We start from the raw sequence: 13,118 nt of genomic DNA, 5'->3' as shown, positions 1-13,118 counted from the left end.
AAGGGGCAGCTCTGAGAAGCCCACCCAGTTCCTTAGTATTTTTTTTTTCCTGCCTGCAAGGAGGTAGCCAGAGAAGGGATCTCCTTGGATACCTCCCAGCTGGGTGCTGCTGTGGTGGGGTCTGCATATCTGGGACTGGCTGGGTAGAAGTCAAGCATCTGTCCCCTCTTCTCGCTGACTCTGGATACTCCTGCGGGGCTCACCACCATCCAATAGGATGGACGGCTGCCCTGGCTCTGGGCTGAGGACCTGGACACAGCCTTGCGGAGAGCAAAGGCTTATGCCCAGGCTTGGGGGCCACTAGCAGCTGGGACGGCATTTGTCTGGGGTTGTGGATGGACGGACGACCTCTCTTCCCATGGTGTGGAGGGGACACAGCCAAGGCTTGGAATGGAGGTTCTGCCTTTGTCTTTGAAATAGTAATTTATGGTTAGAAGCCAGGGCTCATCTGCTCAGAAGATGAGCCTTATCTGCTTTCCCAGCATCATAGTCTCTCTGGCCTCAACTCTTCCACATCTTCTCTCATTCTCCTGCCCCCACGTCCTCAGGGAAGGTTCTACCAAGTTGCCCACTTCCCTTCTCTCTCTTTCTCTCTCTTCCCCTGGCACTTTCCCGTTTCCCTGATAGTTTCCGAGGAGGCCTGGATGTGACCCATGGACAGACGGGGGTGGAATCAGTGTACACGATATTCCGGGACAGGGAGATCATGTTTCACGTCTCCACAAAGCTGCCGTTTACCGAGGGAGACACCCAGCAGGTAACCGGGTTCAGGATGGCTTCGGGAGCCTGGGGCGTGTGAGGTGAAAGCCTGCGTCTGGTCTGGTCTCCCTGGAGAATCGAGGCCACCTTCCCCATTTTCATAATCAAGAAGCCCGTCTGTTCGACTTTGCTCCTCTTATCAAAACCTGAACTCCTGTGTTATTCCACCAAGGCTTCAGGTCAGCAGCCTGTGTGGGAGGCGGGACAGGGCTCCTGGTTATCCCACTGTGACTGATGGGGAAACAGTGGTTAAAAGACTGTTTCCCAGGCGATCAGGGGCAGAGCTGTGAGCAGAGCCCAGGTGCCCTGATCGTGTAGGCTGGTGATAAAGAGTACATGACGGGGTCTGCAGGTGGCGGCTTGAAGCCAGCTCTGCCACTGAGGGGTGTGTGACTCTGGGCAAGCTGGTAATCTTGTGTCCTCATTTGCCTCATCTGTAAAATGGGGATAACACCACGTACATTAGAGGGTTGTGGGGGGAGCACGTAAGGTTCTGATTGTAGGGCTCAGTATGATGCCTGGCTTGTGGCAGGCTTCCTACCTCATGACTGTTCACTGTCCAGGCCACTCTTCCTGGCCCAGAGACGTCAAGCTGTTTATTGCACGTGACACCCCCCTCACCCCTCTCCAGCTTGTCTAGTCATACAGCCTTACCTCTTAGGACACCTGCCGTGGGCAGGAATCCAGCCTTTTCCTTGGCTGGAGAACCCTGAATGAGACCTCTGCTTCCAGTGTATTCCTCCTTTCCCTCTCATTTGCTGCTTCTGACAGCTGCATGTCCCTTGGGAGGACCTGGCTTTTTTTTTCTCATTGAGCCCTGAAACCAGCAGCTGGTCCCTGGCTGCGGTCCCATTTGCCCCATCCCACTCTTTGTACCATTTCAGTCTCCAGGAAGATAAGGAAGGAAGCTAGGCCTTTCACCAAACTCGGACCCATTTGTTTCTGAGCAGGGAACCCAGGAGGGAGCACAGATGTAATATTGTAAACATAGTGCCTGGCTTCTTAGGAAAAAAGGAAGTTGGCAAAGGAGACTGCAGTTTGGCTCTAAAATAACTACTGAATGTTCCAGAAACAAATAGGAGCAGGATTCCTTTTGTACCCAAAGTAGGTTTTCTCTCAGTGTTTTACCTTCAGCTCTGTTCCCTCACAGCCTCCCTCACCCACTGCCCCAGCCTAAGACTGAGGGCTGTTCTCTGCCTGGCTTGTTCTCAGTGTCACCTGTTAAGTGGGATATGCACAGAGCTCGGCTCTCAGCAAGGACTGAATACATGTTAATTTCTCTTCCTAAGAAATGGGATGATGTGTGTGCCATAAGTGAGACAATTTGTAAAAGTGCCCAGCCCGGGGCTTAGTATACAGCAGGTGCTCAGTAAGTGAGAAACTCAGTGGGAAACAGAGCTTGCGTGCAGTAGGTGTTTAATAAAGGAACAAAGTGTAGGTAAGCACCTAGCCTGGATTTGGTATACAGGAGGGCCTTAACATTTGAAATCTTGCATGGGAACAGCCCAGTATGGTTCCTGGCACACAGTAGGTGCTTGGGGATTGAGATCACCTGTGACAGCACCTGGCAGAGCTTGGGATGCTGAATCCTGGTTGTATTTCTCTCCCCGCCGTGACCTCCACCAAGCCAGGTTGCCCGTATTTCTCTGAGCATGGTTCTTCTCCCTTCTGGTGTAGGATGATCCGCCCCCTCCTTCCTGCTCATCCACATTTCCATCAAGTGCTCCCTTCTCTCCCAATCTCCTCTTCCAGGAAGCCCTCTCAGATTGCTACCAGGCCTCTGATTTTGCCCTCTTCTCTGCCCCCATAGTGTCAGGCACTTTGTGGGTAGCGGCTGATTTAGCATTTGCTGGCTGGTGGCTTTGTTAGTGTTCTCAGGTGGCTCCACCTGTGTTTGTGTCCCTCCCAGATCAATTACAAGCTCTCCCAGGGCAAAACCCGGCCTCACTTCTTAACTAGTCTCCGCGAGTCCTGAGTCAGGGCTACCTCTACGTGCTGTAGAGCTCAGTAAGAAGCTTGCCAGCCTCTGTCTGACAACGTAGGCATTTTCCTCATTTTTTTCCTTTTTAGTGGCTTCTAGAGATCGAAAGCAAAAGCTCCTTGGAGAGAGAGGTCTCAGCGTTCCGGGGTTTATGTATAACGATAGAATAACGAGGAATTTCCTATATAGACCTATTCTGTTTTCAGGATGTTCCTAACTGGCTTATAACAATGGAACACTTTTTGATTAGCTCCAGAGAAAGAGGCACATTGGGAATGACATTGTGGCCATCATCTTCCAAGAAGAAAACACACCGTTTGTCCCAGATATGATTGCCTCCAACTTCTTACATGCCTACATTGTTGTGCAGGCTGAGAACCCGGGCACGGAGACCCCATCCTACAAGGTAAGGAGAAAGTCCCGTCGGAGGAGGTGGTGGGCCCAGGCACCTCACCACACTTCATGGAATCAGCGACATCAAGCAACACCAGGGCTCAGTGGCTCCTCAGACCATCCTCCAAAATGTGATAGATTTCCTACGAGTTCTCGGGTTTCTGGGGTTTGCGAGCTAGATTCTTGGAGAGCGCCTTCTGAGGTCACCTCATCCATCTTGCTGCCTTCAGGTTCACAGCTTCTAACTCAAGGGTTGAGAAGCACCCTGTGTCCCTACGTGGAATCTGGTAATGCCATTTGCTAGAGCGAGGCAGAGCCAGAGGAGAGCAGAAAAGAGAAAGTGGAGAGGACTGTCAGGAAAGGGGAGAGGAAGAAGGCGGTAACAAACAAAGGGAAGGAAGGAAAGAGAGAGATGTTCATGGTGAGAAGGGTGGAGAGCAGGGTAGACCCCGGCCACTGGGTGGGCCCCTCTGGTTTAGCCAGTCTGGGCAAATGATCTTAATTTGAAGACTCCCAGGGAGGTGGGGTTATGGGCATCTGGGTCTAAACCTCCTGACCCATTAGTGGGCTTTCACACTGGCTCAGAATCTTCACGGATGTAGATGAGCCTCAGCTGCCCTCACCCTGTCCCCTCCTGATGGCTGTGTCGCTAACCCTCTCCTTTGCTTCTCCATGAGGAACAATTCCAACCATCTCTGGGTAACAGTTTCTCTGTATCACAGTGGTGTTGGGGGGGCCTGGGACCCAAGGGAGATAGACTGAGGCAGGGTTTTTAAAGTGGATGTTAGATAGTTTTTGTTAAGTATTCCTTGTAGATAAGTGCAAAATGTGGAGTTCCCATGCTTCTTTGTGTTTTCTGGGGAGAGAAGCCATAGCTCAAATTCTCAGAGAACTCCCTGTTCCCCACAGTGTTAGGAACCACTTTTGTAAGGGAGAGGGAAAAGGAGCCTGGAAGAGGAAACCATAGGCCTGAAATGTTTCCTATATAATAACTTAGGCCAGGGCTGGTCCCTGGGGTTCATGAGGCCATACCAGTTCATAGCCATCTTTCCAGAATATCAATTTTGCTTGAATATTTTGGGAAAGAAAAATGATGTTGTGTAATTGTTATATCAGCACAAACCCAGGTGTATGAAGTGCAAAATTCACATCAGCTTTAAAGCCAAATAGGAGGCTTCCAAAACAAATCAAAAAAACCCCACTCTCTCTTGTTGAGGACAGCTGATTCCTTTATATGCCCACGTTCATCCTCCTCTGTCACTGAGCACTTTTGGCTGAAAAGTTGGAGAAGCCATGGTTTGGGTGTTTCCTTCAAGGCTTTCACCAACGGGGACATTCATTTCAAACAACTGGTTGATTAATTTGTTGGTGGAAGCAAGTGTCCTCCTTCAGTGCCTACTGTGTGGGCACTTGGAAGTGACATAAAGAACCAGCTTCAGGGAAGGGACAGAAGAGGCTGTGAGTGCAGTTCAGCCACTGGGTCACTCAAACAGCCACCTGGTTCTTTTAACAGCCAGTGGTGGCAGAGACGGATGCTCAGAGTAAAGCTGTGTGATAGGAGGGCTCCCAAGGCCTGCCAGGCAGTCATGTATGTACGTGTGGCTCATCTGCTGGGCCTCTGCCGGCAGAATGAGGTCTCTCGTGGACATCTAGTATTTGCTTTTAGTTCCTGATAGGAAATGGAGTTCAGCTAATTGCCTCTCCACTTTCCAAGAGCTTTTGTAGAGTAGGAATATACGAAAGAGAAAAATCAGAGATCCAAGAAAGCACCACCCCACCTCCAGCGTTGATGCCAGAAGTCTTTACCAAGTCTCCCAGCCACCGTTTCTGGTCCAGGGAAAAGCACTGTCCTCAGAGAGGTGGTGAGAAGCAGAGCTCACAGGGAGAGCGGGGCTGTCCATGTGATGTGGGACCTTGGGCTCCACCTGCCAGGCAGACATCGAAGCTGGAGGGCAAGACCTGTGAGTGGGGCTGGGTCGGGGGGCAGAGGGCAGGGAGGGAGATCAGCCTTTCGAGGTGCTCCCCAAAGCTCTGCCATCCACGGCCCCAGCAGCACCCCAGTGGTGGGCAGGCTGAGGAGGACATGGTTAGATCCCTCAGGGGGGTCCAGGTGACACGGGACCTTAGCTGACCCCTGCGGGTTTAGGGGCCATGGCAAAGGAGGGTGAGATTTCCTTGGGGGCTGGGCAGTGCCCCGGGGGCCCCCACTGGGGAGGACAAACAACAGGGAAGAAGAGGAAGGGGGTGAAGGACAGAGGTGGGAATGTGCAGGAAAGTGTCCCAGACCGAGAGGCTCCGGAATCTGGGGTTCTGGTCCTGGCCCTGCCTCTGACTGCTGTGTGACCTTGGGCCAGTTCCTTCCCTCTCTGGGCTTCTGTTGCCTTCTGTGTGAAATGAGGAAGTTGGAGTAGGCAATCTCCGAGCTCTTTCCAGTTCTGACATGCTGAGGAGGGGAAGGAGGGGGAGTTGAGAAAGAGGCGTGTGTGTGTGTGTGTGTGTGTGTGTGTGTGTGTGTGTGTGTGGATTAGAAAGCGGTTTGGGGGAACTCTAGTATTTCAGGTGTACTTTACTAGGTGCAGTTCAGCAGGGGAGATAAAAAAAAACATTGAGTGACAGTGGTTACCTCTTATTTGATCTGCGTTGGACACTGTGCTAGGCCCTTACGAGTAGTCTTCTTGAATTCTCCCAAGACTCTGGCCAGGCAGGCCTCCATTGGCCCTGTTTACAAGGGAGCGAATTGAGTCTGAGAGCTTAAGTTTCTTAAGGCCCGAGGCCACAGAGACCAGAAACAGTGGAGCCAGGGTCCTGTCCAGGTCTGACTTCGTCAGACCACCAGGTCCTGTGTGGTCTTCATCACAGAGCTGTCACAGCAGGCGGGAACTTGGACCCACGATCTGGGGTGTGCATGAAACGTCTCATCGAATTATGTTTCAGATGTGAATTTCATCCCCATCCTGCTAGCTTGGAAGGCAATTAATTACAGCTGAGCCATCGCTAGGACTCTCTCCCCACCCTGTCTGAGCTCATCCTACCCCGACTCCTCAAGTTCTGCAAAGGTGTCAGGAATCTTACGCGAAGCAGACCCCGGAGGCGGGTTCCTGTCCATGTGCCCTCTTTCCCTCCCTGCTGGTCTGCTGCTTGAGCAACCTTGTGGTTCTCTAAGGCTTCCAGGCCATGCTGGGACAGACGCGGGGATCTTGTGAAGTCTGGAGTCCTCAGAGGCTCCCCGCCTCCCTGGTGTATTCTTATTACTTACACACCCCTGTCTCCTTCCGCTTTCCAGTTCTTGAAGAGTCTCTTCCCCAGAGTCACCTGCTGCCTCTCTCTTTCTAAGCCCTGCCCCCACCCCTGCTGGGAGGCCTTGGCTGGATTTAGAAAACAGGAAGGTGAGGTTGTGTTCAAGCAGCTTCTGCTTTCAGCTCGGCAACCCAACCGTCCCCAAGGGGAGGGAGCAACAAAGGCCCAGGTGTTTTGCTGGAAAGGGGTCAGGAGAGGAAGCACGTGGGCATGGAGAATCGCCATCAGAGGAAGGACCCTGTCTCCTGCCTGTCTGACCCGGCTGCTGCAGTGGGCTCGTGGGCGCGCCTGGCTGGGAGACTCCGGTGGATTTAGGAGCTTATCTGCGGCTCCTTACCCAGTCGGCACAGACTACTCCAATGCAAGCCTGAGAAGGAGGGGGCATCGGGGTGGGAAAAGGCGAGAGCTGGGCCTGGCCTCTGGCCTCGTCCTCGCCAGCAGCCCGTCAGTGGCCTTCCCCCTCCCTCTCCCCCAGTTTTGGCTCCGTGGGTGGAATTCTTGACTTGTGCCACGGGTGCACGGTGGGTGGTGGAGGGGGAACTGTTTGGCAGCTGGAACCAGCCAGAAATCACGTCAGCCAAGCGCATACCATTTCCTGACTCTGGGCACTGCCGTGTGGGCCATGAGGACAGTTTTGCACTTGGGGAGAGAAAGTCATATTGACCAGCCCTCTCCCCGCTCCCTTCCCCTGCAGACTCTGGCCGGGCCTTTCCTTGGCCTGGCTCCGAGCTGCCTGCTCTCCCGGTCTGGCAGACTCTGCATCTGCCCTACTTCACAGGCTGGGGAGGCTGGCGGCGTGCCAGGGCTGGGCTCGCGTCAGCCGCCGGGGAAGGGAGAGGGCAGAGTCTCCAGAGAGGCCTGCAGCCTCGGGGGCTGAGAACAGGTGAAACCAGGGCACCCCCGTGCAGAGAGGGAAGAGGGGGGTGTGGGGCCTGTCCTGAGCCCGGGAGACCCTCACACAGAGCGCCTTGCTGTCCTTCCACCCCCAATTCCCGGGCCGGGCCCTGGCGCTCTGTTAGTTCCAGCCTTGCCCGGCCTGACCCACCCTTTGTGTCTGAGACCAGGGCTCCCAAACACCAGTCCACTGACCGCACAGAAGCTCTTGGGTGCGTTTAATGGTTGCAGATTCCTGGCTCCAGCCCAAAGCTGCTGATTCAGTAGGTTTGGGGTGGAGCCCATGCAATCGGTATTTATTTTTAAACACTTGAAGTGATTCTGACGTCTGGCCAGGTGTGGGAGTCAGTGTTGTCGGAAAGAACCCCAGAGCAGGGTCGGGGTGCTCTGGATTCTCTGTTCATCTCTGGGGCTGATCTCCTGTGTGCCTTTGAGGCTCCACGGCCCTGGGCATCCGTTTCCTCACCAGGAATCCAGGACTAATAATTCTGCCGGTGCCTTCTCTGTAGGATTAGCGTCCCAGTCGAATGAGGTAATGAGATAGCATCTCCTGGGCTCTTGTACTACGTTAGAATTAGGGTTCCAGGCTGCTCTTCAGCCCTGTCCAGTCGTCTTGCCAAACTTGCTTCCGGCCTCCAGGAATGCAGATGAGGGTATGGGGATGGCTCCACGCCGTCCAGCCCCACTTCTAGGAACAGTGACTCGGGTGTGCCATGATGGTTCTTTATTTGTATTCTGGGAAGGGGAGGAGGGAGAAGGGGAGTAGGTCCCCTAGGACCAGGGCTCGGAACTCCCGTCATCCTCAGCTTGGGTCTCCTCCCTCCCGGCCCACACCGAGCCTCTGTGTTGCAGGTTGCAGTCACCGCACGGGAAGACGTGCCTGCCTTCGGCCCACCTCTGCCCAGCCCCCCTGTTTTCCAGAAGGTAAGAAATTCCCCCCTCTGCTCCTCTCAAGTCCGAGACTCCAGGTTTCCACACCTGAGTGGCAGTGGTTGCAGGGGGGCTGAATTGGGCTAGAGCTTTAGGAGAACCTTCAGCAGGGTTGGGGAATCTCTTCACTTGGGGTCTCTCCCCACCTCTCCTTGTGCTGCCAGCCTGGCCCAGCACAGGGCCTTTTGTCAGGGTGTTTGATACTGGGGCTGCCTTTCTGCTAAAAGAAGGGTTTTTATGCCATGCTCCAGTCCCAGGAGCCTTGGGCACAGATGGCTTCCGGTCATGGAAATGCCACTGTGGGTGTGGAGGGTTGGTTTTCCCAGCACCAGGGAAGCTGGTTTCCGTGTTAGCATCTCAGCAGGTGGGCTTAGGCTGGGCTAGAACTGATGCAGTGTCGGAAGGGGACCTTTCAGGGGCTCTCCCCAGACCCCCTGTTCTGCCTACCTCTTCCTGTGGCTGAAGCCCTTTGGGCAACAGCTAAGGGTGGGGTGTCTTGTCTGTTCCAGGGCCCGGAGTTCAGGGAGTTTCTCCTCACCAAGCTCACCAATGCAGAGAATGCTTGCTGCAAGTCAGACAAGTTTGCAAAGCTGGAGGTGAGAGCGCGGTTTCTGATCTTCCTCCTGTGCTCCTGGACAGCCTTTCCTGGGGGTCTATTCTTGGGGGCCGTTTAAGGTGGGGAAGCACCATCTTTGCCCCTCTAAGCCTTCAGCCTTGTGTTGATATGGAGCTTTTTCTTCTTGCGGGAATTCCATCCAAACTTTAGATGTAGTCAACCATTCACCAATCATTTATTGAGCATCTACTGTGTGCTAGGCTCTGTTCTGTTCCCTGGGATACTGGGATACGTGAGGCACAGTTTCTGCCCTTATAGAGCTCATAGGCTGATGGGAGACAGGTACGATGCAGTGAGCTGGACTGTGATGGAGACCAGCACAGAGGCTGCTTCTGCTGATGGGGAATGGAGGGTGTGTTCAGGGAAGGCTTCTTGGAAGAGGTGGCCCTTGAGCTGCTGAGTCTGGATATCTGATGAACCTTTTGCCAGGAGGAAAGAGTGGGGAGGGTTATTCCAGGCATGAGAAACAGCATGAGCAAAGGCCAGGCAGATTCAGAGCATGACTTTGTGAGGGAGCTGCAGACGGTTGGATGTGGCCTAAGAAGGATTCATGTGGGGCCTGGAATGGTGGGAGGCCCACCTAGAGATGCTAGTTGGGTCAGATCAACTAGAACTAGAGGTGATGTGTCCCTAATAAAGCGCAGGAGGAGGTGGGAGAGAGGGTAGATTGAAGGCGAGGAGGGCAGGAAGCGTGACCAGTTAGAAGCTATTACAGGAGTCCAAAAGAGACAGTGACAGTGTGCTTACACCAGGCACAGGAAATGGTCAGAATCAGGAAGACCTGATGGACTCCAGCATATAAGGGTAGGGGTAAGTGGGATTGGTGGGGTAGCTCTTGGGCTCTTTGCTGACATGGGGACCACTGGAGATGAGTTCTGTTTGGACCTGCTGATTGGAGGTGCTGGCAAAGGCTGGGTTGTGGAAAGGGCTGGTCCTGGTCTGTGTGAATGGCGCCCCCTGGAGGCTGTATACACGGCCCTGGATGCACATCTGGATGGAAGAGCTGCGGGCAGTTGGGTACGTGGAGGCGGCACCTGGGGCAGAGATCTGGGCTAGGAGTCATCAGGGCAGAGCCATGGGAGGGCAGGATGGCCCAGGGAGAAGAGGCAGAGGGCCTGGCCCGGAGCTGTAGTGTCAGCTGCAGCATTTGTGAGGGTGCATCCAGCCTGGATATCGGTCCATACCATTGCCGGGATGCAGTTGGCCAGAAGAGCAGCCGTTGGGCCAGGTGTCGGGAGCCCCCCAGGGAGAGGGCACAGCTCTGCTGTCAGTGCCAGCTTCACAGCCCCCACCCTCTTCCCTTCCAGGACCGGACGAGGGCCGCCCTCCTGGACAACCTTCACGATGAACTCCACGCCCACACTCAGGCCATGCTGGGACTGGGCCCAGAAGAGGACAAGTTTGAGAATGGGGGCCATGGGGGATTCCTGGAGTCTTTTAAGGTACGGGCACAAGAGCGGCTGGGGATTGCTAGGGCAGGGAGGCGGGGGGGCAAACAAGGGACGACAGCAGGGCAAAGTCAACGTGACCCTGAGACCAGAGCCCAAGTGCCAGCCAGAGGTGGCAGGACCAGCAGGGGCATCACAGATGTTTGCAGAGGGCAGGGGTCTCAGGAAGTGTGAGCGGTCAGAGCAGCCGACAGTGTCTCTGGCATCTTCCACATCCTTTCTTTGATCTGGATCATCTCCTCATCAGACTCCTGGAGTCTGGTAAGAAGGAACAGGGGAAGAGTTAGTAGCAGGAGAGGAGCCCGTGCAAACCAAGAACATTCCTGCTTTCATCTGCCTCTTTCTGTGGTTGGGGAGCCCAGGGCAGGATGGCAGGAGCAAGGAAACAAGCCTTAGGAATCTTCAGCAGCCAGTGTGGGAGACTGCAAGGATCGTTCCCAGTTGCCAGGGCAATGGAGGACCTGGCCAGGGCTGGTGGGATGGAGTTACAGGCAAGTCTTCGGGGACTTTGCAAAGGGAAGAGCTTTCTAACCAGAGTGCGCTACTAAAAGAAGTAGTGAGCTTTCTGTCCCTGGAAGTATTCAAGTAGAGCTTGGACAGACACTTAGCTGGCATGGGGTAAAAAAGGTTCATCATCACATGCTTGCCAAGTGCACGTTGGTCCACCCAGCACTTACATCCAGCATCCGATTTGAGGCTGGCTGTAATCCTGTGCAGTTGGCAGAACTTGGGTCTTGTTATTTTTCACTCACACACAGGGGGATAGGCTGAGAGAGGCGGAAGGGCTGCTCAAAACGTTACACCTACAGGAGAGGTAGAACCTTGTTTCAAACCCAGGTTTTCTGGTCTTTAGGTCAGTGTTCTGCTGGATTGCCCGTTGCAGAATGATTTGTAAAGCTACCATTTTGGTGGCGGTATGTGTGGGGTGAGGGTTAGACCTGCCTATATTAGAATCCCAGCTCTGTGCGATCCTGGGCATGGTCTTTAAAGTCTCTGAGCTACAGATTTCTATTCTTTTTTTTTTACATCTTTATTGGAGTATAATTGCTTTACAATTTTGTGTTAGTTTCTGCTGTACAACAAAGTGAATCGGCTCTATGTATGCATATATCCCCATATCCCCTCCCTCTTGCGTCTCCCTCCCACCCTCCCTATCCCACCCTTCTAGGCTGTCATAAAACACGGAGCTGATCTCCCTGTGCTATGCAGCAGCTTCCCGCTAGCCATCCATTTTACATTTGGTAGTGGATATATGTCAACTGAGCGACAGATTTCTTATCAACAGCACAGGGGTGATCAATAGGACCTCTGTCATGGAATCAGTGGGAAGACTCCTTGAAATAATGCCTGGAAAAGTACATGTGCCCTGGAATACAAGAAATGCTCAGTAGAAGTGTTAGCGGTTATTACTGTTTTCATGGAAAGTGAAAGCTTAACATACATTATTCCATCGAAAGCCTCATGACTGCCCTCTGTGCCCTGTGAGGAAGGCTATTATTATGGGCATAATAATTTTGGTATGATAATTCATACCCAGTTTTAATAATGAGGGGTGTGATTTTACATGTGAGGAAACTAAGACTCAAAGAGACAAAGCAATTTGTCCCAAGTCACGCAGCAGACATGGGAGTTGAATCTGGGTTTGCCAGATTCCAAAGCCTGTGTTCTTAACAGCTACATGACACTGCCTCCTGGTTCCCGACTCCATTAAGATTCCACCCATGCTAGCCCAGCCCGGGCAAGCCTGGGGTCCGTCCTTCGCTGCCAGGCTGGACCACAGAGAGCAGGGCAGGGCTCTGATGGCCTAGTTGGGGTCAGCTGCTGAGATTCCTCATGGGAGTGGGGGTAGGGGCTGAGCTGCTCGCCTAGGCTGGTGGGAGATTCCTGGGGCATCTGTTTCAGTTGTGATGGACAGTGGCAGCCAGGGTGAAATAGAAATTGGGAAATCAAGAAGAAAGGGGGATGAGGGATAAGAGACGAGATGAAAGGGGAGCAAAGAGGGAGCCGGGTTGGCTAGCCCAGCCGAGAGAGGGGTGAACGTGACACCTGGTCATTAGGAAAACCTGTGTAGGCTCTGCCCCCCATCATAGCAAGCATATCAAACCGTTCCCGCATCCCACAGTCAATGTAATTTATGTAAGACTTGAGCTACAGTTGACTACCTAACCTCACGTTATATTTTGCAGACATGTAATGAAGCAAATTGCTTTCAGTTTTGCAGGTTTCTTTCTGTATTTGGGAGTCAATAATTATTTTTTTCAAATTTCAAATATTTGTATAACCTGGAAAAGCTTGTAGGCTGTGGACAGTGGATAAAATGGCCCAGCAGCTACAGACAGGTTGTGAGTCTAAGGGCCATTTGTCCAGGCCCTTCCCTCCAGCAGGAGAAGCAGTTGATCTGTCCTTGACTCCGCAGGGTCTGACTAAAGGGCTTTCCAAGAGAGATGCTTCAAGACTTTATCGTCGCTTGTCTTTGATCCTATAATCCAGGGAACTCATCTTTTCAACCCTAAATCCTTCCATCTGTAGGCTGAAGATAGACCCGCTTCTGCATTCTGCTTCCCTGCTTATCTCCGGGGTAGCACTGCGGGGCGAGGGAGGGGATGGTCACAGTCACGCAGTCACGGTCATGGTCAGTCACACAGAGTAAGCCTTCAGAGCTCTGCCGGTTATGATCAGCTTTTTTGCAAACCCTGCTGGGTTTACTCTTTTTTTTTTTTTTTTTTTTTCCCGTACGTGGGCCTCTCACTGTTGTGGCCTCTCCCGTTGCGGAGCACAGGCTCTGGATGCGCAGGCCCAG

At 53.2% G+C, this 13,118-nt stretch overlaps 1 protein-coding gene across 1 annotated transcript in view; it reads left to right on the top strand.

Moving 5' to 3' along the window:
- Positions 1-627: 627 nt before the first annotated feature.
- The window catches only part of LOC102988326 (rap1 GTPase-activating protein 2), a gene marked incomplete at both ends in the record, with an annotated part of 24,352 nt that continues 11,861 nt past the window's right edge, over positions 628-13,118 (top strand). The window contains 5 exons of the mRNA XM_028486544.1: positions 628-757; positions 2,991-3,146; positions 8,177-8,248; positions 8,764-8,850; positions 10,178-10,312. Of these exons, the coding sequence (XP_028342345.1) occupies positions 628-757; positions 2,991-3,146; positions 8,177-8,248; positions 8,764-8,850; positions 10,178-10,312 (580 nt within the window). The remainder of the gene's footprint in view (positions 758-2,990; positions 3,147-8,176; positions 8,249-8,763; positions 8,851-10,177; positions 10,313-13,118) is intronic.

The sequence above is a fragment of the Physeter macrocephalus genome, unplaced genomic scaffold (genome assembly GCF_002837175.3).
Source record: "Physeter macrocephalus isolate SW-GA unplaced genomic scaffold, ASM283717v5 random_1649, whole genome shotgun sequence".
Classification (NCBI taxonomy): Eukaryota; Metazoa; Chordata; class Mammalia; order Artiodactyla; family Physeteridae; genus Physeter; species Physeter macrocephalus.
Note: the sequence above shows the minus strand (reverse complement) of the source record. Positions and strands in the feature narration are given on the sequence as shown.